Source organism: Stegodyphus dumicola, chromosome 9, assembly GCF_044657685.1.
Source record: "Stegodyphus dumicola isolate Sdum_Otavi_A_Nest chromosome 9, ASM4465768v1".
Classification (NCBI taxonomy): domain Eukaryota; kingdom Metazoa; phylum Arthropoda; class Arachnida; order Araneae; family Eresidae; genus Stegodyphus; species Stegodyphus dumicola.
The window spans coordinates 107,493,042-107,519,521 of NC_140776.1; the positions used below are offsets into that span (position 1 = coordinate 107,493,042).

The following is a 26,480-nucleotide window of genomic DNA, read 5'->3' on the forward strand; positions in this document are numbered from 1 at the left end:
AGTTCACACAGGAGCACAATATAGAGGCAGAAATTAACCAACATTTGCAATTTTAATAGTTACTTTCACACAAATTAAATAAACATTGGTTCTTTTAATATCTTGCACACATTATTTTTTTTAAAAAATCTGTTCTGACAGACTATGAAAATCTATTTTGTTTCATCATTCGTTGCAACCAGCCCTCATTTGCCTTGAATTGTGATATAGGAATGTCTTCTCGTGCCACAGCAAGCACTCTTATTTGGCATATTTCCTGTGTTACTGCATACCCTTAAACACGCATATCACGAATAAACACAACTACTTTTTTCTAAGTTTAGAAACTTACATTTCGAACCACAAAACCCATATGTTGTTTTGTGCATTGCCGCCAATTGATCATGCTGTTAGTTCCAATTGCGCACACACTTTTCATCAGCCTTATATACTTTTGCTGCTGCTCTTTTTCTATTTTCTTGAGAAAATTCTACAACTTTCAGTTTAAAAGCCGCTGTATAGCTGTTGTAGTTTCCCATTTCAAGCATGCTACTTGCTAATTACCATGAATTCCAAATGATACTATGAATGAAAAGAGAAAGCTTGAAACATGCAAATGTTGTAATGAGGAAGGAGGGAAAAATAATTTCATTACAAAACAGTATTTTCTGGAAACCAGTGAAAACCTATTTGGACTGCCTTTATTTATTATCGCGTCTGCCGAGTGGATTGCTGGCGCCGATATTATGACTGAATAACAACTGCACCAGAATGCAAGGAAAGTCTCTGCTTTCCATCCTGGCACCAACCAAAGACAAAAACAAATGCATATTCTTTCTTTTAAAGCTGTTTATTGACTAAAGGGAAAAAGGCGATGTTAAAAAAAATATATTTTAAAGCAAGAAATTCTTTAGTTTTTGAGATGCAGACATTGTGCGGGTCACATTTTTTTTTTACATAAATTTTATCTGTAAAGTTGGGGTGCGACCATTACAGGAGCGTATACGGTAGTTGCTTCTGACTCATTTTGGTAATGGCAGAATTATCATTCAACTATTTTCTAACAATGTAGTTCCCATTATTTTAGAATTTGATCGATGTCCTTTTGTAAACATCTATGATACCATTTTAGTGGTCTCAGAGTCAGCAGTTCGCCAATTCCATGCAAGATGATGCTACTTTTCCAAAAACAACATCAATAAAATAGTTGCTTCTGACTCATTTCAGAATGCAAGAATAAGAATGCAATCACCATTTTCAAAAAGCTGACCATTTGTTCAGTGGGGATAAATTATTCTGACTTCTCCCTTTGAGGACACCTAAAGAACTATCACAAAATTTTTTAATCTGTAATCAAGCAATATACAGGGTTGCCACTCAAACAGGAGAATGAAATTCCCTGACTTTTCCAGATGTGTTTCAAGAAAATTCCAGTCTATCCGCGTAATGTACGTTGGCTGTGCTAAGAGGTAAATTAATTATGGTATTACTTGTATTGTGTAGCAAATTCACTTAATTATTCAATAAATCCCAGGGAATATTTATTCTTAATTATTTTTGGTATACTTTGTTTGATAATTTTGTTTACTTTTCCACTTAAGAAACTTAATAAAATTTAAGATATATACATTGGATAAAAATTGTATGTTTTATTTAATTATTACTCATGATCAACACGAGGCTAATCCGGTCCTTTTAAATCACAACGCAATGCTAAAACGTTAGGTTAAATTTTAGGTAAATTTAATTTGTGTGAGGTATGTTCTTAAAAAGCACTTTAACACTTGAAAACACAAATATAATTATAATAGTTGTTGTTTTCTCCATTGAAGATTGAGATTAGAATCTTCCCAATCTGGAATAATATAAGGCTTTTTTTGCAGACATTCTGCAGCTAAACGAAAGAAAGAAATCTATTTAATGATAATTTTTTAATAAATTGAGGTATTTTATATTTATTTCACAGCATACATAAGGAAAAAATATGTCCATTAAATTTCGTGATGGTATGTCATCATACTGTCAGAATTAATTTCAGGATTATGCCAGAGAAAATTTACTGAAATTTGGAAATATTATTTACTAATAATAAATAAATTTAGAGGGAAGAAGCAACATTAAATTATACGAATAGCATAAAAATAAAGATAATTACTTAAAAATTGAATTAAAATAATCAATGATATTTTAGCGAATATAGTTATATTACATGGTTAGCCTAGATAACTGATTACTATTTTTTTATTTTACTGCAAAATGACAAATAAGGTATTTATTAAAAAGAAAAAAAAAAGGGTTAAAAAAGATTTTGCGGTAAAATCCTAGTATACGGTAAGGCCTTGGCACGATTTTGAAAATTGTCGCCAAGACCAAAATGACCTGTTTACTGCTCATTATCATGTCGCCAAATCCCGTTGTATCACACATGGAGATTATTCTAACCAAAGAACATTTGTATAAAGAAGAAAAGGTTAAATACTTGTAATGCTATTATGCCGGTAGAAAGCGGAGGGAAAATTTGCCAAGGGATTTGCCGATGGAACTTGGTGGCCAGAATTTCCCTCTCCGCGATGTGTACAGGACAATGAACACATGTTAAGAAGAAACGTTCTTTGACAAAAAAGAAAACTACTAAAATCCGTTTTTAAATTATTGCAAAAAATCCAAGAAGAAACGTTTTTTGATAAAACACAATAATTTTTCGCAATAATTTAAAAACGGATTTTTGTAGTTTTTTTTTTCTTTTTTCCAAAATGAATCATGAATTAATTTACTTGCGCCAAAAATATTTTCTTTTCCTTTAGAGTTTAAAGAAATTTTAAACTATATTCATTTTATGAACTCTTGATAACGTTATCTTTGAACTTCGACACCGGTTTCGAGCTTTGGCAACAGATATATCGCGCATGCACAGCTGTTTCTCTCTATGATGGAACGGAGCCATGTCTGTTGCAGAGAGGTTTTCTTTCTTTGCAGTACATATTCTTTGATTCTAACCTCCATGGTACCGTATACTAGGATTAAACCCATTTTGTTTAATATGAGAATAGATACTTTCTTTAGTTCATGTACTGCACATGCGATTCTCGAGGTTACTGGAAACCAAAAGTTGCGGGAAACTTGCTTTGCCTTTCTAAAAGACAATCAAATTGGAGCTGCAAAAATTAGCTCTATGCCAGCTGCCCGAATGACACTCACGTGATACACAATTCGCCAAAAAAGTGATCTCTTCTGACGTCAGCGCAAAACTCCCTTTTTTTGGTGAGATCGTTGTATGAAATTCCCTAACTTTTCCAGATTTTGACTAAAATACTTAAATTCCCTGAATTTTTTGGTCAATTTTCGAATTCCCTGACTTTTTACGGCTTTCCTGGTAACGTGGCAACTCTGAATATACATCATAACCACAGCATTTTGAAAGAAGCACTGAAATCTGTTGGTAAATCTGTAACTTTATGATTTCAATTTCTAGCAGAAAATACCACACATCTTTTATTTATGCTTCTCATATCCTATGTTACTCTTCACTGTCAAAGAGTGCAACATATTATTTTAGTGGCACACTTAAAGAGCAATTTTTTCCCCTTGTAAAAGAACATAACATTTCCTCAGGAAAATTCATACAAAATTTGAAAACTCTGAGACCAACAATTCCTATCTACATTATCAAAATCAAAACTTCAGGTACTTTTCCGTTTTGCCAACGCAAGCAATAAAGTTGATAATAATGGTACAATGGAATGGCCAAACAGAATATCCTTGCTGGTAACTTTTTACACCTCACTTTCAAAACAAGTTGCAGTCATTTCTTATTAGATTGATTGTTTCTTGCAATACTGGTATATAATTAGATAGAATTTTTACCAGATAGTTCAATTTTATGCCCTAAGGCTATTCGTATTAATTAGGATGCAATCACACCGCTCACCTGAAGGCGAAAATATAGAAAAAGCAAAAGTTAAATTCCTCAATTCTAATGAGAATGCACTAGAAGTAAAGCATGCAGTTTTACATAATTTCTGAATAAGCTATTCATACGAATTGAAATAATTCTTGCATTTAAACTTTGTTGGAAAATATGACCTATTGTAACCCTTTTTTTTTTGCATCATCTCTCCTCCTTGAAATAATTCTAACTTTTACATAAGGTTTAGTTCTTATTTTAGAGGCAATTACTTCTACTTCGTTTTTCACTGCCACTGTTTGTATTAAGAACGGACTGTTCCAGCCTAATTAAGATGCTAAAACAAAATTTGATGTTACGTCATCTGGAAAGCTGAGTCGTGCTGATAGCTGATTGGTTGCCGTGGAATGACGTCATGTCTACTTCAGGTATAAGTATCTCACGTTGCTCTGGCTTATTCCTTCTGGTTCCAGTTGCATTGCTTCTCGGTGTGCCATTTCCAGCCCCCATTGGAAGACGATATTGCGATGCATGCCGTCCAGCGATAGGTGCCGTGGTTCCGGTCCAAAGATGACTTTCCTTGTATTCTGAAAAGCAGCTACGATGGAGCGACTGCCGAAGGCGGCATCCTGTTTCTATGGTTCGGCAACAATAGATTCCAACCTGTGATTTCTGGTGAGCAAGCGCCGTGGGCGGCACCCTGTTTTCATGAAGGCGGCATCTTTAATACAAGTGTTTTTCCAGGATTAGCGGCGATGTTTCTCCAAGCTGTGATCTCTCATGTGTAATTACAGTGAGCGGCTTTTACCGGTTTAAGTGCACTCAAGGTTTAGTTTAATTTTTCAGGTGCCTTCTTGCCCCCCCCAAATGGACTTATTTATAGTGAATTCATATTAACCACGAAGTTTTTGTTCTGTGATATGTTTTTCGCATATTGAATGCCAGTATTCAAAGATCAGGTAAAATACTTACTGTATCATTAATAGTGTAATATTCTTTAAAGGAAAGACCCTTGGGGTCAATGAATGATCAACTAAGTGTAATGTTTGATAATGATTATGTTACACTCTCTAAGTTTCTTATATTGATTAAATTTATTTATTGTATTTTTATTTTTATATATATTGTTAATAAATTGGTTAAGTTTAAAACTTTTGTCTTCAATGTCTGCACAGTATATAACCTTAGGGAGCTTCTATTGCTAATTCCGCTAAATGTTTTTATAACTTTAAACTTTGCTTTTGCATCAAACTTGCATTCCAAATCAAGATTTAACTTGAAATTAATGTAGATAATTACTGATATAATTAAACTTTGTAACATAGTTTGCGTGAAATGAGATCACTTGGGATCACGTGATATGACCTGGTGAATTAGGATGTTGAATCATGAAAGCATAGTAAATTCTTAAATTAATGCCTTTTTACAAATTTATTCGCTTTTTATAAAATTTTAAACGATATTAAAATGTTTATGCCTTTAAAATAAAAAAAATCTTAGAACTAACATTTTTTATGTGTATACTGTATGTTGCCGCCAATAAAGTTTGCTTGGCAAGATTTGCGTCAGCGAAATGGAAAAGTACTGAACTTCAATTATAAAATTAATATGCATTTAAAACTAAAATTATTTAAATTTGCAGATATGGAGTTATTTAATTTAATCCAAGAGAGAATTAAAACAATTAAAACTGAACTAAGGCATGAGGAGTTTTGAAATTTATATATAATATCAAATACCACTTGATTACCTATGTGACGTAAGAATGACAGAGCGTCCTTCTTTGACTATGTCAATGATGCAATTCCAGAGAAACCTTCTGGCTTTTGGATCCATTCCTGTGGTCGGTTCGTCCTAAAAAAATAAAATATTATCATTAATAATATTCTTTTGCATGTGCTTTGCATTGATTTCTATGATTAGGAAAACAGACAAAAATAAAAAAAATATCCAATTTTCTGGCCAGTTCCAGACCTTCTTTTATTAAATCTGCATTCAGAACTAGATCAGTTTCTTTATTACCACTACATTCTGTAAAATTAAGTTTCATCTTCCCTTTCATTACACAACAACTCATCAACATCTTCAAACAACAGGTAATCAAATCCTTCAATATGTGCAGATATTTCACGAAACATTAAAAGATAATATCAGTTTTTAAAGTTCCTCTGTTTATTTCTACATTTCTGTTTCAAATGCAAAATGGTACACAAGCAGAGAAATATCAACATGTTTACCCCTTGCTTCTTTTCCAAGAAAAACAATCTAGAATACTCATTTTTTAAATTGAAGATAGTTAAAATTGGAATATTTTTTAATCTGAAAATGAGTATGTAAGTTTGATTCTGTGGAGATGCAATTTAGCAATTTAAAAAAAATAAGAAAGGGTTTAATATGAGAAGCACGTGTTCGTGTATATTTCAGTAGCATAAATTTTAACGTCACCCCAATTGCACTCGAGCGCGACTAAATTTGAATAAATCTGTCCTATTAAAATATTAATAATCATATTAAAAATATCAATATAGTCATATTAAAAAAGGTATATTATTCTTTGAATAAAATTTAAAAAGCAAGTACATGTAAGTATTGCAATCTGTACAATTCTTTCATCACAACCATTTAATTTTATTTTTTATGGAAAATGATACTGACCACTCCTGTTGGAAAATGTTATTCAGAATAATAGATAAAATAGCTTTTTTATGCTGATGAGCTATGCAATTTTATTATATTATCAGGTTCAATGTTTCTTCTAACTTTCTTCGGAAACATACAATGACCTGACTAGAACAGAGAGCTTACTAAAGCTATGTTCACTAATTGTAGTAAGTGGACAGGATACAGACGAAGGGTATACAAAACCCTTTATTTTTTTCTTTATATACAATGACTTCCGTACTTCGGAATACAATGACCCTCCACTCGGGGTCTAACTTAAAAGATATCAAAATAAAACTAAACTCTAATTTAACTTTAGAATAAGATTGGCCTTATAATAACAGAAAGCGTATGTAGCACAGAGACTGTGAACACTACAATACGTTTAATTTATCAAGAGGATTAAAACCTCTGGCCTGGAAGGCAAAGTAGCAACTGCGTAACTTCTAAGGTAAGCGGCCTGCTTCGAACTCACGGCTTCCTCTCTTCTGCTTGGCAAAAAGGCCACACTTAAATACTTGGCGTTCGCCAGACAACTTTGCATAAACTCCTTCACGCTTATAATTCTGGCCGGAAGTAGAAAATAAGAAGTGATAGTAAAGATTTAAAATAAAATAAACGTTAGTAAAACTTAAGATCCTTACATACTTCCCGCCAGAGTTAATTAGTTTGAAACTGAGGTCTAAAACGACCTTGTTGAAAACTTTTAGCTCTAGAAACTAACGCGAGGCCAACCTTTAACAAAAAATGCTTCGCTAGAAACTAGAAAAATTTAAAAGAAAGAAATTTGTTACAATAGCAGCTCCCGGAATATACAACAATCTTTTTTCTTTTTCATCTGTACTGCATCAAAACAGGAGCTTTATTCAATTCTGGTTCCTTCCAGAGATCTGGAAGGAAAACTAGTTTAATGAAATGTTACAGAATGACATTGCAAATAACATATAGAATATACTTTTCTTAACATTCTTATTTCATTCATGACTATTTTAATTATCTCTCCCCGTGCTCTCTGACATGTGTTGTAAAAACACCAAACACGAATGTGTTTCTGTCTATGTGTTCAACACTTCCTCCTACAATCAAAACACTAACGTGTTAAAATTCAACATACGAGACCTCTTAACACACCCTAATTTCAACTCTAGACCCTGAGGTACTATTCTGAAAGTGGCTAACTCTAAAGTGTAGCGTCAGAGAGCCTAACTACATCATTCAACCTTTAACACATATTCACCATGATTTAATCTTTACAGTCACACGAATAACAAATTTTTTAACATTACTTTCACTTTTACCATATCACGGTATTTCTAAACATTCAAAATAACAGTTCACATGTATACAAGAACATATCAAGATGCCGTTAATTTTACACATTTGAAAACATACATTAGTAGTACATTGTTAACTTCTATTCTTTTCAAAGCAAGTGCCAATTCTTTCTACATTGAAATAATACTACATTTCAAAAAGTCTTTCAGACTAAAACTTCTTTCTTGTTAGAATGTTTTAAATAAAATTTATACAATAACATTTTACAATATTTAAGTCTTTAGACAACGCTATTATACATCAACTTTAGTTTTACGCGCGAGTAATTGAAAAACATAATAAGAAAATCGGTCACAACTCATTTCTCGCCCTTTTGGCGATAAAGGTAGACCTCGCATGAGGTAAAACTTCTTCAAATCTGCCACTTGCAGTAAGAATGAAAGATTAACTTAAGTTTGTAAAGTAACACAAAATTTTACTTATCTTTGTAATATTCAGACATCCTTTTCTGGGCCCAGTCTTTAAAGGTGCTGCAAACCGTAGCTTGGTTGATCCTCCTTCTTGTACGGGCTCGCCCTTCAGTGCTTTCCTCTGGAAGCTTCCGTTTTTCACCACTACGGCCACCCTTGAACATCTTCCTTCTGTCCTCTGCTTGTGGTCGTGGCCGTTTGAAGGCAGCTGGTCTTGGTGGAACCGGGAAACTTCTGTCGTGATCCTGCTTGGACCTCGTTGTTGGCCGTTCAAATTTTTCTTGTACTTTTTCCTCCGCCGCTGATGGCCCTTCCGCAGTTCGGCGACTTTTGCTGCGGAGAGTTCTGTCGGATGAGTAGATCTTCCGTTTTAAAGCCGGGTTATAGTTGCCGTCATTTCTCCTTGTCCTCTTCACATACGTCGTCCTTCTCCCTTCTTCATTCTGGGGGTGTTCGTGAACTCTGTTTTCTGGACGGTGGAACGGCTTCTTTTTCTTGTTACCTTCCATTTTTCCGCGGGGCAATTTTCTTTTCACTTGCTTCTGTCTCTCATTGGCTTGCCCTTGTACTTGTCGTTTTCCCACCTCTGGAACTTGTACCTGCGGTGTCTGCCGTACCGGATCCTGCAAAAGATCTGAAAAGATTTGCATTTTATTACGGTCATAGAATGGTTTTATCTGGTCAATGTTTGCGGAACAGGTTTCGCCATTTCTTGCCTTTAATACTACAACAGCGTGAGTTATTTTTTCTATAACATATGGTCCTTCAAAGCGTGGGAAAAATTTGGCAGTTTTATCTTCTGGTGCTGAAGAAAGTGAATGCTTAATTTTTAGTACTTCATCCCCTACTTTATAAGTTACTCCCCGTCGTTTCAAATCATAATAGAGCTTCTGTTTTCTTTGTGCTACTTCCGTATTCTTCTTTGCTTCCTTAATTAGTTTTTCTATATCACCCATTTTAAATTCTGGGGCTCTTTGTTGCACATAAAATAATTTATCTAACGGTGTTATAATCTTTCTGCCTAGAAATAACTCAGCAGGAGTTTTGCCCGTTGTATCATGTTTTGCGGTCCTAAGGGCGAAAGCAAATTCATTGACATAGTTATCCCAGCTTTTATGAAAATTTTTAACATAACTACGGATAATTTTCACTATATTTCTGTTGACCCGTTCCGCTATATTTGATTGCGGCCGATACGGGACCATTTTTAAATGACGTATGCCCAGTTTTTGGCACATGTCTTCAAATATATTACTTACAAATTGAGGACCATTATCCGATATAACTTTTAGGGGCGCCCCGTATTTTAAAATATATTTATTTAAAATAGAATCGGTAACTAATTTCGCGGAGGCTCGTTTTAAGGGAACAATTTCGGTCCATTTACTAAAATGATCAACTATAACAAGGAGATAGCGACTTTTGTTTAACTGACTTTTTGGGAAAGGGCCCAATAAATCGATACCGATTATTTCATTTGGAAATTCGGATTTAATACTATTTAGAAACCCGGCCGGGCGGAAATTAATATAATTAACGGCTTGACATGTTGGGCAGGACTGGACATACGCCCTTGTTAACTTTTGCAGTTCAGGAAAGTAGACTGCCTCGCGTACGCGTTGAGTAGTTTTTCGAATACCAGCATGAGAAGCTAAAGGGCTGTCATGGAGCTCTTGCAGGATATTTAATCTAAGACTAGCTGGGATAACAGGTCGAAATTCGTTGTTGGAATTCGTAGTTTTTGTATAAAATAATAGACCATCTATTAGTTCGTAATGGGCCGCCCTATTTCTTATCGCCACAATATCTTGGTGGCTAAAATTTTCAGGATCCTTCAAATACTCATAAATACTTCCAAACTCAGGATCCTTACCCAGTTCGGTTATTACAGTTTCTCGGGAATTTATTGTACACGCTGTCAGCATTGCAACTTTTACGGTATTACCCTGTTCGTCTAATTTAATTCGTGACAGGGCATCTGCTACGATATTTTCCTTTCCGGGGGTATGCTTGATTACCAGATTATATTCTTGCAGCTTGAGTGCCCATCTTATTAACCTTGGGGATAAATTTTTTCCAGAGTACAATCTAGTTACCGCCGCATGATCAGAATATACTGTTATCGGCGCCTTTCCAAAATAGACTCGGAACTTTTGCACTGCTAACAGAACTGCAAGTGCCTCTCTCTCGGTCGCGGAATAGTTTCTTTGTGTTTGATTTAAAGTTCGGCTAAAAAATGCTACTGGCTGCTGATTTTGCGAAAGTACCGCTCCTACCGCATAATCCGAAGCATCCGCTGAAATTTCTAAATTTTCATCCTTTTCAGGAAATTTCAACACAGGGGCTTGCGTTAATGCTTGTTTTAATTTTTCGAAAGCACTATTGGCTTCGGCCGTCCACGAGAATCTTGCCTTTTTCCTTTTTAATTTTAACAATGGCTCAGCGATAGCCGCAAAATCTTTTATAAAGGACCTATAATATGAACAAAGTCCTAGAAAAGAAGAGAGCTTCTTTGCCGTGTTTGGAGTCGGATACTTTTGTACAGCGATTATTTTTGATTCATCTGTCTCGATCCCTTTTTGCGATATTTTGTAACCTAAATATTTTAATTCAGGGGCTGCAAATTTGCATTTTTCGACATTAACTTTTAGACCGGCCTCATTTAATAAAGAAAACACCTGTCTTAAATCCTGTACATGTTGGTCTAGATTATCACTAGTAATAATGATATCGTCTAAATAGATAAATGTGGACTTTCCGAGAACAGGTCTTAACACAATGTCCATGCATCGCTGAAATGTTGCTGGGGCGCCTGAAAGGCCAAACGGCATTCGCAAAAATGCATAAGTGCCAGACTTGGTTATAAAAGCAGTCTTAGGCACGTCCTCAGGCCTGATCCCTATTTGAAAATAACCATTCGTTAAGTCTAAAGTTGTCATAAATTTGGTTGATTTTATGTTCCTTAAAATTTCTTCTATAATCGGTAACGGATATACCGGATATTTCGTTATGGAATTTAATTTACGGTAATCAATAGCGAATCTCCACCTTTTTGGATGCTCCAAAGGATAATCATTATTTTTCTTACATAAAACCACCGGACTAGCATAACTACTTGAGATAGGCGTTACGATCTTTTTACGTAGCATATCGGTAATATGCCATTCTATAATTTTTTCCTTATTCTTATCATACCGGTATGGTTTTTGACGAACCGGCAATGCATCTCCGGTGTCAATACTATGGTTAGTAACCTGGGTAAATCCTGGAATATCACTAAATAAGGAAGCAAATTCACTTACCACTTGTCGGATTCTATCTTGCTCGTCATTAGGCAGGTGGTCGAGATTTACCCTTGGCGGTTCAACCTTTTCTACACGCACTGGTTTCATCGTCAGTTTAAGAGACGCTTCATTAAAATCCAGTGTAGCTTGTGCGTCTGAAAGAAAGTCTATTCCTAGTATTAAGTGTGCTTGCAAATTCTTTACTATAAAAAACATCACCTTTACTTGTTCGTCCTTGATACGGATGTACAAAGGTACTTTACCTACGCACTTACATTGTTCTCCTTGCGCCGCTAATACTGTTGTATTATCCGCATTATATATGCGGTATTTGCGAAAATACTTTCTAAAAAAGACTTCTGCCACACAGGAACACTGCGCGCCGGTATCCAGGAGTGCGGTGGCCGGGATATTATTTACCAAGACTTCAATCTTCGGAAGAGTTAAATTTTTCACCATTACTGTATTTAACTTGTAGGAAGAGGGGTTTTCGTGGCCTTCGGATTTCCGCACCCTCTCGTCAGCAGAAATCCGTTTTAGTTTAAATTATTTTTTCTTTCGGTGCTTTCCTTCTTTCTCCACTGGCCTTGAGACTTTTTTCCTGGGTTGCTATTGAACTGTCGACGTTCGCCGGCTGTTTTTGAATGCTCGGGTTTCCTTGCCCACTGATTCGCTTTTTCTCCGTAGCCATGTGCTTGAGTTTGCTGTAGTCTTGGCGTACCAAATTGGTTTCGCTGTTGATATTGGCGTCTTCTTTCGACGTCCGCCGTTCTTCTACTTTCAAACTGGATTGCTAGCTCAAATAATTTTTCCAGTGTAGTCGGATTTCTCAATTCAATAAAGTCTTGCACTTGGGGTAGTAACCTCGGCAAAATCACTTGAATTATTTCAGGATCCGGACGGTTTCCATACAAGAGCTTGAAAACGTGAATTTTTCTTAAAATAAACCTGGAGAGGTTTTCCATTCTTTGTTGATATATACTGAACAGTTCTGTTTCTAATTTCGCACGATCCCTTACAACAGGGAAGGCTTTTAGTAGGGCAGTCTTGAAATTTTCGTAGGTATAGGTGGGACTTCCTGCTTGACCCAAGAGACTTCTGCCGATACATTTGAACCAGTTAAGCGCTTGGCCCCTCAAAGCGCTGGTAGCTAAGGTAACTTTTTGAAACTCGTGCACGGGGTAGAGCATGAAGTGGTCATCCAATTTTTCCAAAAAACTGGTTACCTGTGAGTTTCCATTAAACGTTGCTTCCGGTTTCATCGAAGCGCGCATGGTCTGGACAATATACCCAAATCCTTCCAGGGCGGCAGCTGGCATTTCTGGATTCTGAGCTGTTTCTGCAGGCAGCACAGGTTCTTCTTGAAACTCGGCCATGGTTATTCTTCGTCGGGCGCCACTATCAGGTTCAATGTTTCTTCTAACTTTCTTCGGAAACATACAATGACCTGACTAGAACAGAGAGCTTACTAAAGCTATGTTCACTAATTGTAGTAAGTGGACAGGATACAGACGAAGGGTATACAAAACCCTTTATTTTTTTCTTTATATACAATGACTTCCGTACTTCGGAATACAATGACCCTCCACTCGGGGTCTAACTTAAAAGATATCAAAATAAAACTAAACTCTAATTTAACTTTAGAATAAGATTGGCCTTATAATAACAGAAAGCGTATGTAGCACAGAGACTGTGAACACTACAATACGTTTAATTTATCAAGAGGATTAAAACCTCTGGCCTGGAAGGCAAAGTAGCAACTGCGTAACTTCTAAGGTAAGCGGCCTGCTTCGAACTCACGGCTTCCTCTCTTCTGCTTGGCAAAAAGGCCACACTTAAATACTTGGCGTTCGCCAGACAACTTTGCATAAACTCCTTCACGCTTATAATTCTGGCCGGAAGTAGAAAATAAGAAGTGATAGTAAAGATTTAAAATAAAATAAACGTTAGTAAAACTTAAGATCCTTACAATATCAAATATAACAAAAGATCTTATGCATCATTAGTCAGTAACAATGTACTCTTGTGTTTATGATCTTCATACACAGAGAACAAAATTTTATTACTAATTGAAAATAATAACACATCCTCAAGGTGTTTAAAAATGTGTTTAGAACAGAAGAAATAACCTGTAATGCTGCAATTAGTCATTACATGCAAAAAGTATTGTGACAATAAAAGTATACAAACCAGAAAAACTACGGATGGATTTCCAATAAGAGCTATTGCTGTAGATAATTTTCTTTTATTTCCTCCTGAATAAGTTCCAGCACAACGATGACCATGAGGAAGAAGACCTAATTTTCGGATACCCCAAACTGCAACCTAGTAACATAAAATATTACATTTTATTTAGCTGATGAGTTTCTTATTATGAAAAAATGGCGAAATTCTTACATTCATTTTTAAAAACCATTGTCCTGAATTTATGACAACTTAACAATAGCATGCTAAAACACATACAAAATTATTCAATACAGGTAAAATAAAAAAAAACTTTTTAGCTTGAAATATCGAAATTCCAAATACAAAGTCTAATATCCGGAATGAACTACAATCCGGACCTCAAATGCCACTACCAACTTAAAGTTTTTATTATATTTTTTGTGTAATTTACACATGCGCATTTGATCCCCTCTGCGCATAATAAAAAATGTGCAGAGTCCCGATTCTTAATTTCACTTTGGCACTAAATAAAATACCTTGTTATTGAAGAAACAATCTTTTTAGCATAAATTTGTATGTTCAATAATTTGGCTCCATAGCTGGGTATCTGTCTGTCATACATCTCAAATCGCCTGTCATACATCGGTGATTTTACACCTACTAATATTTTATATTCCTGACCCCTCCCCTCCACCTGGTGAATCATTATTTATTACATTTTGCTTTCATCACCGCATGTCTATCAACACGACAACTTGAGTAATAACTCATGGAGCAATGCCTAAATAATATTTTTTATATTAGTAATTGAGAAACAGTATGGTAACCTTTTATGCTGACATTATGCTTGACGATGCTTATAGATTTAAGTTAAATGCGCCAAGAAATGTTGACAGGAAAAATTCAACAAAAATTTCTTTCCATATGCTAAAAGTAGATTTTGTTAATGATACTCATAGGCCAAAAGATTATATTTAGTGCTATTTCAATTTAGAATAACTGATTTGTTATTCACATAAACCCAGAACCAGTGCCAGAGTTCATATGGCTGCACCGGGCGGCAGAATTTAGGGACAAAGGGAGGTGTTTGGTAGTAGAATTTAGGACTCACAGAGACTGCATCAGGCATTAAGATATCTAGCCTCAATAAGCCTTAAGTATATGTGAGAATTTATTTATTCAGGACTCGGATAAGCATTAGAAATGTGCAAGAAACAGATGTTAAGTATAATAAATAACTAAGACCATTCAGGCTTAATTGTCTCAATGCGTGATAGCAGCAAGATAAAATTTAGCGGAACAAATTGTCTTTAGTTGCCAATCTCATAATACATAGCCAAATATGTATAGTGAATGATAGTTAAACTTTATGATGATAGCCACGAATTTTAAAGATTTCCTGAAAGTTTTCGGATGTAGCAAACCAAAGGTGAAATTTTCCAATTAACGGATTTCATAAAGAAATGTGGAAAAGTGGTAATACATGAAGAGGATATAAAAGAAGTTTTTCCCTGTGAATGAAAATGCTCCTCAATCATTAATAAATTACCGGATGGCAAAATCTATAGCATGATTCTAAATCCAGAAAATACCACTACAGACAGAGTGACAGAGAGATGAAAAAATTTCGATTGACAAGTTAGTTGGAATTCTGGACACAGCAATTACAGGACTTCAACAATGGAACTTTGTAAATGAATAAGAAATTATGTCTGTCTATAAAATTAGAGAAAGTATTGAGAAATGTTTAATAAAGAAAAAAAAAAAAAAAAAAAAAAAGTATTAAGCTTTTTTTTTGGGGGGGGGGGGTAAATTTTGATACCGTTTAAATTTTAAATGCTTCATTATTTCATAAATCCCAATCTGACATTTTTAATTTTATTATTTCTATATGCCACCTTACTAGATTTAAACTGATGCTCTAATATCCGGAAAAATCTCAAATCAGGAATCACGAAAGTCCCAACGAGTCCAGATATAGGACACTGTACTGCAATAGAAACCATTCACACACCACTTTGAAGATTGTTGCCACACATACATAATAAATGGGAACATACCTAAGATTATGGGTCTCACATACACATAGTGAAAAAGGTTTTATGCTAAAAGATAGGTGCAGTGTATACAAATTTTCATGCAGAATGTTTGTGTACCAACTATAATTGGTATTCCTTCACCACTATGCTTAATATAATTTTTCTTTTTTCTAGGGGGGCAAGGAGTTCTTGATTTTTGGAGCATGATATATTGATTTTAATTTACACTTTTTTCTTTATTATTTTACCCTCTTTTTCTTTCCTCTTCTAATCTTGTGAGGACCAACCTTCCAACTGGAGAAGATGTTACTTTTTCTAGATTAGTTTATTATTTTTTTATTTCCTATTCACATTTCTTTTTACAATAAACAGTGTTAATATTAGAACAGATACATCAAAATAGGTTCAAGTAACAAGTCAAGAAAAATTTTACTTTAACTGTAGCATACAGATAATAATGAAAGTGAAATAGATAGTGAAGATTCATAGACTTTATTTCTGAATCAAATAATAAAGTAAAAGAAAATGCCTTTATGATTCAGAAAAGGATCCGGTATATAAGATGCATACTTAAGCTGCCTAATCACTCAAAAAAAGGTTACCTTTACTTATTTCTTTTTTGGAGCTTCAGGATTAAACTCTTGCATTACATCAACCTAAATTAGGTTTTACACCATACAGCAAAAAGTCTCTCTGTTTACAAACGTTTACTGCATAAAAACTATCTTAGTTTGACATTCTTTTATTTAGAGGGGGGATGATAACTACAGTACAAAGTCTTTAATCCAGACTCATCGGGACTTTGGTGACTCTGAATTAGGGGTTTTTCCAGAGCAGCGTGAAATCGATAAACAGATTTCGGAATGGTTAGAGAAACAAATCACCTCTCTGTCGCTTTCTTCATGCCCTTATCCATTTTTTTGCAGCAATTCCACTTTTTGTTTAATGAACATCGAAACATGCTTTCACTTTGTAGATCCTTTGGCAGCTCCAGAATTTGAAACTCTTTTTGACATAATCGAAAGTTCAAGCTTACTTTTTATAAAATTGCTCTAACAGTCTGCAAAAAATAATAAGCCGGATCCAATTAGAAGATTAAGGAACAACGCAATCTGCAATATTAACTGAAATAAATAATTTTAGCCTAGCTTATACTGTCTATTATATATTAAATGCGAATGCGTAAACGTATTATGCGCATGCGTAAACACCAGAAAGTTTGTAGCTTTGAGGTCCGGATTATGAACGTCCAGATTAAAGACTCTATACTGTATTGCATAGTGCCAATCTTGAAATCTGAAAAACTAGGAGACTTTTTGAGTGACAACCGAGAGAAACTGGGAGATTTTCATGCGTTGCATAACCATTTTAAATAATATTTAATAACATATTCTAACTGCTATGTTCCTTGGCTAATTTCATTTTTTAATACCCTTACACTTTCATACTGAAGAAATCCTGAGTAGGGATGGAAAGCTTTAATTTATGAAAGTATTTTTAAAATGATGAAAATAAAATTACTAAATTAATGTACATAATATTTGTGTGACTAAACTTTATAACGTACCATATATTGAAATAAAACAAAATAAAATACATATATTAACTGATTAAACATTTCTTTAATCTTCATACAAAATTCCTCATATGCCTACAGTGGATTAAGACAATTCAGATATAATGAAATTTTAATACAAAAAATTTAATATAAGTAAAATTTAAGGTGAAAAAGATGTTAAAATGTGATAAGAAAAAATAATACAATTCGGATAAAATAAGATTCAACAGGACAAAATATTCGTAAAATTTACGAATTTCGTTGATGTAAAAATGCTGCAAAACATATTTAATTATCCTATTACTAGTTAAACTATATTATTTACCTCATAAATCTTAGTGCATGAAGAAGTAATGTCACACAACTGTGTTTATAATCACATGAATTTGAAAGAGATACAAAAAGCATTTGACATTGAAGTACATCATTACCTTTCGAACATGTTTTTCGGGAACTCCTCTAAGACGTGCATAAAATTCAAGATGCTCATAGCCTGTCAGGTGAGAATCTAGAGCATCAAACTGAGGACAGTAACCTATACTTTGTCTAGCACTGTCTATATCAGTCTTGATGCTAAAAAGTAAATTGAAAAAAGGGCAATTTTATTTTATTATTTAAAAATTTATAATAATAATTTCAATGGTAAATTAATTCTTTGGGTGGCTATTTACATGTTAATTAATCCAGTGTCTTCATATGGGTACAGTATGATTTCAATTAACCAGTTATGTCACTGTTAGAGGTTAGAGGAAATTTATACAGTAAAATTCCAGAAATCCGCAAAGCTTGGGACCAGAGGTTGTGCAGATTTTAGGATTTTGTGGATTTCAGGACGGAAAAAGATAAAGCATATTATTCGAACTAAAAGTGCAAAATGAATAAGGGGTATGAGATACATTTAATTAAATTATTATATACATTATTGCAATAATTTATTATATGCATTCAATTATTATTACATGTATAAATTGATTTTATTATTCATTGTATTATATGTACACAGCATCCAGGTTTGCCGACTTCGCCTCTTGCAAAGATTTCCGGTTTCAGATTCTGGTGTTAGAATCACTGCTGCTGTAAAATTTCAACAGCTTTTCTTTACTTTTCCGTATATCATACACAGTCGTGTCACAATTCCATACCATTCTGCTATAAATCGAGGAGTAGCACCTGCTTCCATCTTTTGCAGAATTTGCACTTTTTGTGTTACTTTCAATGCAACGTGTTTACGTTTTTCAGCGTTGCAAAGAGTAAAATCACAAGTGCATTTCTTATCTGTCATTGTATTAAAAAGAGCTGAAATTAAAAATATTCTTAATTTATCCACAAAATATCCGGATAAAAAAAAAGGCAGCACTAAACAATCTCATGAAATGAAATAACAAAGCTCAGAAAATACAACAACGTGAATCGTAAACTTGAACAAAGAGTTGAGTGAATTGTCTGCTTTTTTATCTCGATGCAGATTAGAGGGAAGAAAAACACTTACAGTGTCTCACAAAAGTGATGGGACACTTGTGCTTTACAAAAGGAAACTGTAATAAAATAAATTAAAAAACATGTAAAAATTTTTTTGTGGGTGTGTTTCATACTTAAATTTAGTAACAATTATTACATAACATACATTTTCTCAAAATATTAAAATAATAATTTAATAAAAATACAATTGTTTAGAACGGAGCAAAAAATGGCTCACATAAGTGATGGGACACCATTAGATACTACTAACGTACTACAATAAAAATATTTTTTTGGGTTTTTATTTTTACTCAAAAGCAATTGCCAATAATTTATAAAATCGTCTGCAGTCTTTCTCTCCAGTTTGTTTTGGAATTTTTGTGTTTTTTAGCTCCGTGCAGCCATGAATGCTAAACGAAAAGAAACTTTGCCTGGAATTCGAAAATTAGTTATTAATTTGCATATTGAACGTGGAAAATCTATTAGAGAAACTGCTGAAACAGTTAACATGAGTCATTCAACAGTTTTCAATATCATTAAACGATGTAAAAAGAATCATATGGTTCAGGATAAAAGAAGACCTGGCCGACCATCAAAGCTATCCAATGGAATAAAGCGAATTATTGTTCAAAATATTAAAAAATATCCGAGAATGAGTGCTCCTAAAGTTGCTGCTGATTTACAAGCATTATATGGAGTAATTGTTAATCCTGAGACTATTAGAAGAGTAATTCGATCTGCTGGATATCACGGTAGAGCAGCCAGAAAAAAATTCTTCGTAAGTGAAAAGAATAGAAAACTCAGACTGGCTTTCGCAAAATCCAACATAAATAAGAACTCTGATTACTGGAATGAAGTTATATTTGCTGATGAGAGTAAATTTAATATATTTGGTTCTGACGGTAGAATCTTGGTGTAGAGAAAACCCAGGAAAGAATTTCGCAAACAGAACTTGGTGCCAACAGTAAAACATGGGGGTGTATGTCGTCCGCTGGAGTTGGTAATCTTGTTTTTATTGACAGTATAATGGATCAGTACAAGTATATTGACATTTTAAATCAGAATTTGAAATCTTCAGCAGGAAAACTGACCCTTCATAATGATTTTAAATTCTACCAGGACAATGACCGCAAGCACACTGCTTTGAACGTTAGACTCTGGCTGCTGCATAACTGTCCTGAAATAATAAAAACACCACCACAATCTCCAGACTTAAATCCCATAGAGAATATTTGGCAAGAATTCGCAAACACACCATTTCTTCAAAACAACAATTAAAATCATTGCTTCAAGAAGAATGGGGTAAAATCACTCCAGAAATCACAAAAAAATTAGTCGAATCCATCCCAAGAAGATTAAATCTCGTTTTAAAAGTAAAAGGAAATCCAACAAAATATTAAAACATTTTAAGAAGTAAAATTTTTGGATAAATATTTGATGGAAAAGTAAGTGTCCCATCACTTATGTGAGCCATTTTTTGCTCTGTTCTAAACAATTGTATTTTTATTAAATTACTATTTTAATATTTTGAGAAAATGTATGTTATATAATAATTGTTACTAAATTTAAGTATGAAACACACCCACAAAAAATTTTTACATGTTTTTTTTAATTTACTTTACTACAGTTTCCTTTCATAAAGCACAAGTGTCCCATCACTTTTATGAGACACTGTATTTATTTTATCTTATTTTTTTTTAAACTTTTTTATACCAATAATTTGGTATTTCTGTTTTGACTCATTATTATTCGGTAATTATGACGTCATTATTATTCAGTCAGTATTTTTTTCTTCGATAATTCGTACTCGATATTGCGGTTTCTGGAACCTATAAACTGAATGTTTATATTCTGAGAGGCAACGCGGATTTTTGGTATTTGACTGTAATTTGAAAGATCTGATGCTCTACATAATTTCTGTTGAAAAGCACAAAAACAAAAATCAAATTCTGAAATGTCACAATTGCCAAAAGTGCATCACTCGTCCTAGAATTGCTTCTTCCAACCCCGACGTGTGAAATGCGCAGAAAATCACAGATCGAAAGATTGCCCAATTACAGGAAAAACAGAAACACCTAAGTGTGAAAATTGTTCCGGATTGCACCCAAATTTGTATCGTGGATGCCCAAGATAATTGCTAGATAATTCTTCAAATGATTACGTACTGTACTTTTTGGAATATTTAGTCCATCTGATAATTCCTAAACTGTATGTAACATGTATTCTCTGCAACAGCTTATTTTAATTGATTCTTGTTCACAGAAAATGGTCCTCCAAAGTGAGCATCATGCTCAAGGATGAAATTTCGATGCTTCAACTTCTCACTTTCAAACTGGGTCATCAAAAAAAGCACTTTGCTCATACAGAACACATATTTTACAAGAAGTCTAAATAGTATTTTTTCCTTTTTCAAAATAAAACAGTATAAGAGGAAAATGAGTTTTTTGTTCTACCTTCCTAGTTCTGCTCTTAAACAAAAATTACGCCACAATACATACTAAAATTATGCTGCTTGAGCTTAAGACTGCATTTAAACATCTGCTTTGATCAAGGTCCCTCCTTACCAGCAGCTACAAAATAATTAAAAGAAACACGCTTCAGTTTAAGACACCGTAAAACTTTCTGCAACACAATTTTTCTTCGCAAAATTTGACAAATGTTAATTTATTGCACAATAATAAATAAATCATACAGCTGTTATAAATGCGACCCAGCTCTTTATAAATCAATTTTCGTCTCTGTTTCTTACTATCTGTTTTGTACTTTTGAATACTGCCCTTCTACAGTGTGTTTTTTTTAGTAATGTACCATTTTATTGCATGGAAATCAGACAATTTTTAAGTGTTCATTAATATTTTATGATTCTGTGTAAGTGAACAGCCTCTATTTCATTATATGGCAATTCAGAAGAACTGTGTATATACATTTTATCCCTTAAGACTGAAAAATAGTAAAATGTACCTCTATATATACCATGTTCATAAAAGTTCTTATACAACCTTTATTTTTACAACTGTTGATTATAGACATGTACTTCTAATTATATAATATTTTAAAATGATAGAAATATTTATGTTTTGACATTTTTAAATTTAAAAAAAGTAAAAATTACAAAATCTAATTTTTTTTTTCCATACAAGTCTCTAGCCTCTATATTTATATAAAAAAATGTATGCTCAGATTAAAAAATAAAACAAAAATTTTGACAAAGATATTTAATTTCAAAATTTGGGATTTTTGCTTTCTTTTCAGTTTTTCTGATGATGTTGTTTAAAAAACACATAAGAATGATTCAAAGTTGATTATTTTCCTCTTAATGCCATTCAGTGATATCCTTTTGTTATATACTAGTGCATAACCTTCATTAATTTATAATTTAGTTACAAATGGTACACCAAAGTGCTTTCACACAAGAAGTTTTTAAACATTAAAAATGTATTAATAATATCCACATGCAGTTTTAATATTTTAGGACCATAATCTAATAGTCATAAAATTAAGTACAAAAAGTTATTCTACTAGCAATATTCTTTACTTTTAACTTATGAAAGTAATGTTATCAATTTATTATGCACTAATACTGAAGCCTGCTACTGTTTTTTAAAACACAAACTCTAAGATTCTGTGCTTAAAATATGATTACACATACACAATGTTTAATGAAAGTCTGCATGGAAATATTTATTATTTAATCACATCAGAAATCCCTACCTAAACTGATTTCATTTTTAGCTACTTACAAATTTAAATATTTCATCCTCCAATCTGTGTATGACCCCTAGACTTCAAAATTTAAAAACAAATATCTTGGTCCACTTTTATCCCATGGGAGTCAAAATTTTCGCATTTTATTATTATTATTATTATTATTTTTAATGCATATAAAGTTTGACTAAAGGTTATAACTCTCGAATGGTCATTCTAACTAATTAAATATCTGTGAGAAAACAATCATCCCCAAAACAATACCTTAAATTTGTGGTGCGAGTCATTGCTTTAAGCTTAAATTGACATTGAGAGCAACAAACACACATGAAGAGTAAAATCTTAACTTTATTTTATTTCACTACTTGTGAATTCCAAATTAAAATGATATAAAACAAAATTGAAGTCTCCTCAACTTTCAGTAGCTGGGTGAAACATACAAATCCACTGATTACAGTTACAAGTATTTCTACTCAAGGCTACACACTGCACTTGAATCGGACAAACTAATCTAAATTCAAACTTACTAACTCAGACTAATGTCTAGCAAGATTCTTACTGGGGTACACGCTTAGTGGCCGAAATAGCAGCCAAACATCTCTCTCTATTACAAGTTATGGAACTATGTATCCTTCTCTTTAAATTATGCTGTTTGCCAAACAAATCCGCATAAACCTCTGGATTGAGCAAGACATAACAAAATAAAGCATAAAGGAAAGGTATAAAATAAACTTTTAACTATCAATTAAACTCAAATCAAATGTCACAATATTGGTTTGGTTTAGTTGATTAAGGCAAAGTAAACTACTATTGCCTTAATCAACTAAACCAAACCATTATTGTGGGGTATATTGTGTATCTAAGGGGAGGGATGCTTTCATGGAGGACTTTCCAAGGGAAACTGGCTCTATGCACATTACACATGGGGAAAACCATGAAAATGGCATACAGCCAGCCCATTCACCTGGAATCGAACCCAGGTCAGAACTACCAGTATTCACTGATTTTACCGCTTGGCTGCTGGTGGGCCTAAATGTCACAATATGATTACAGAGTTGTGGATTTGTTAAAGTTAGATTCCATATTTTTTACAATATTTATTTTTGAAATTTAAAATTTTCTCCACAGCTATTTTTTTATTTAAATTATTTACGTATTTCAAAGTACATGTCTATGATAAATGGTTGCAAAAATAAGGGACATAATCTAATTTATCAAGCTATTACATAATTTATCAAGGAATCCCCCACGGCTCCATTTTAAGTTCCACTCTTCTTTTTGTTTATTTCTGGGACTGAAAAATGAATTAATCCTTGTCAAATAGGACTATTTGCTGATGATGTTATTATGTGGTATAGCAATTCTAATATTAATAAATAGAATCTCAGTTGAATAGATACTCAGTAGCTGTCCAGGAGTTTACAGATTGCCACAAAGTCATCATCAGTGCTTCTAAGTCTATAGGTTGCTTCTTCACTAATAATAGGCATCTCTAAAACTATTTTTCCTACATAAACAGCACTTGGACTGTTATAAATCTCCTACTTATTTTGGCTTCACTTTGGATACTGAAGTGAATTGTGCTAAACATATTGAGAAATTAGCCTATAGCACTTGGACTGTTATAAATATCCTACTTATGTTGGCTTAACTTTGGATACTGAAGTGAATTGTGCTAAACATATTGAGAAATTAGCCTATAGCACTTGGACTGTTATAAATATCCTACTTATGTTGGCTTAACTTTGGATACTGAAGTGAATTGTGCTAAACATATTGAGAAATTAGCCTATAAAGCAAGAAAGAGACTTAGGATCTTAAAAGCTTCAGGCAGAGATTCGGGTTCAGATGCCTCACTCTTAGAATTACTTGGTCTGCTCTGTCCTTGAATACAGTTTTCAAATTTTTCAAAAAGCATCTTCTACTAATTTGAAAAATCTGGAGAGAGAGCAGCTCAGTACTGCAAGAATCATCATGGGTCTTATATACAGCTGTGCTAATGATGTGGTTCTTTACGGGGTGGACATTCAGCCATTGACTATGAGATTTACTGCAAGTCAATGCATAGAAGTACTTTAAGAAACTTAAAAACTTTAGTTCCTACAATCGAACCTCTGCTTTCATCTCAAACTGGGCATGTAACTGGTGTTTAAAGTGCAACAGTTTACTTAATTTTGTGTGAAAATGTGGTTTATTGATTTTAATGTTGAGACACCCATATCTTTTAGTTGTATTGCCCCTGTTACCTCTGTTAAACGTTGATTTCCAAAAGGAAATGCTATCTGATATTTTCAAGCACAGTCACCATTTGGAATTACTCAGGCAGTTGGCTCTTGAAATCATTAATGATACTCCTGACCAGACACTACTAATCTTCAGATGGAAACTGATCAGATACAGGAAGAGAAGGAAGTGGCATTTTTAGTAACACTTATGAGAGCAAGATTAAAATCAGCATCAGAAATGCTGACCACCATTCCATCTTTAGACTGGAAATTATTGCTATAAGCGGCATTTTTGACCACGTTCTCATCTCTACTAGGACAGTATCTAAATCCTGATAAAAAGAAGGAGCTCCATCCAATATTTAAAGAATTGGCCATAGATCATTCAGAGTTTCCAAGTTGGCTAGGTTTAGTCAGAGGAAACGTGTGTTTCCAATGGATACCACCACATGTGGGTGTACCTGGAAACAAGACCACTGATGGGTTGGCTAGATGGGGTGACCTGGCAAACCCTTTCACTTCACCAATGGTATGCTACGAAGAGCCTGGCCTCCCTTGACAGTGGAGATCCAGGGCCCTTCAGATGGCCTTGGCGCAATTTTGTAGCAGATACCTTCATTATATGACCCTTATGCTTGAGGAAAAATCTTTTTCCCTCCCTGCTTCTCTTGGACTGCATGGCCATTTCCCCAGGACAGTTGTTAACTGAGCAGGATTGTGTTTGTGATTATCTTTTGTGGCGGAATCATTTGGACTTGATGTAAGGTTTCCTGCACCAGAGGGATTAGAAACAGCAGGGCTGCATAAAAAGTTTTATGGACATAGGAACTATTAGACTATGTATATAAATGTTTATTTTATTAGACTATGTATATGCCATCATTGTCCCCACTGCTGCCATTAAGAAAAAGGTTAGATCTGAGTAAGTAATTCTTAAAAAATCACTTCAGTATTAAATAAAAAAATCCTGCATCAAATTGATTGTAGGAAAAATACACAGGGATCCCCTTGGCACTCTGTGCGACAAATTTTGTAGCTTTGGGTTTTTATACCTCCAGATAATGTGACATGTCTGTACAGAAAGGTAAAGTTAACGTTTATTATCATACACTGCAAGTCAGAACAAACTGTACACCTTGTGCACACACACTAAAAGGATAGTTCTGTATTTCCTGTTTTATTTGGCCAACTGACAAAATTTCACTCATGTTTTTCATGCCTCGAAAGCGCGACTTGGGATATACATTCGATTTATATACAGCATTGTGCTAACATAAGTATTATGACACAAAATCTTTAAAATCACTCAAAAATAACGAAAATCACATGAGTAGTTTTTAACAAATTAGCTCTCAATATTTTACCTCTGCAACATTAATTGAATATATTTATTAATATCTCTTTTTTTTTTTAATTAAACTTAGTTGATTCCTTATTTCATGGTTCGAAATTTAGGTTCAGTCCAAATAAAAATCGCAGGATTTTCTGATTCGCTTCTAAAATTTGCATTTTTAAGTAATTTTTATAAATTTTTCGTAAAACTTTTTGATTTTATAACCTATAAAAATTTTACCATCATCTTAAAGTAGATAAATTTATAGGCATACCTGCAAAAAATTAGAGATGTTTACTCAAAATTTCCAAAGATTTATGTGAATTTATATATTGGCGGGTTTTGAAATTTGGCATATTTGTTATAAGTGGTAATAATGCCAAATGTGGTTTACGCACTTTCTTAAAATTATTTGAAAGAATG

The 26,480-nt window shown here is 33.7% G+C and overlaps 1 protein-coding gene across 3 annotated transcripts in view; it reads right to left on the bottom strand.

Annotated features, from left to right (window-relative positions):
* The window catches only part of LOC118196520 (phospholipid-transporting ATPase ABCA1-like), a 416,944-nt gene that overhangs the window by 30,122 nt on the left and 360,342 nt on the right, over positions 1-26,480 (bottom strand). For all 3 annotated transcript variants that reach the window (XM_085823882.1, XM_085823879.1, XM_085823880.1), the window contains 3 exons: positions 17,768-17,909; positions 13,764-13,898; positions 5,634-5,737 (listed from right to left, as the gene is read on the bottom strand). In XM_085823882.1, coding sequence (XP_085680008.1) covers positions 5,634-5,737; positions 13,764-13,898; positions 17,768-17,909 — 381 coding nt within the window. The remainder of the gene's footprint in view (positions 1-5,633; positions 5,738-13,763; positions 13,899-17,767; positions 17,910-26,480) is intronic.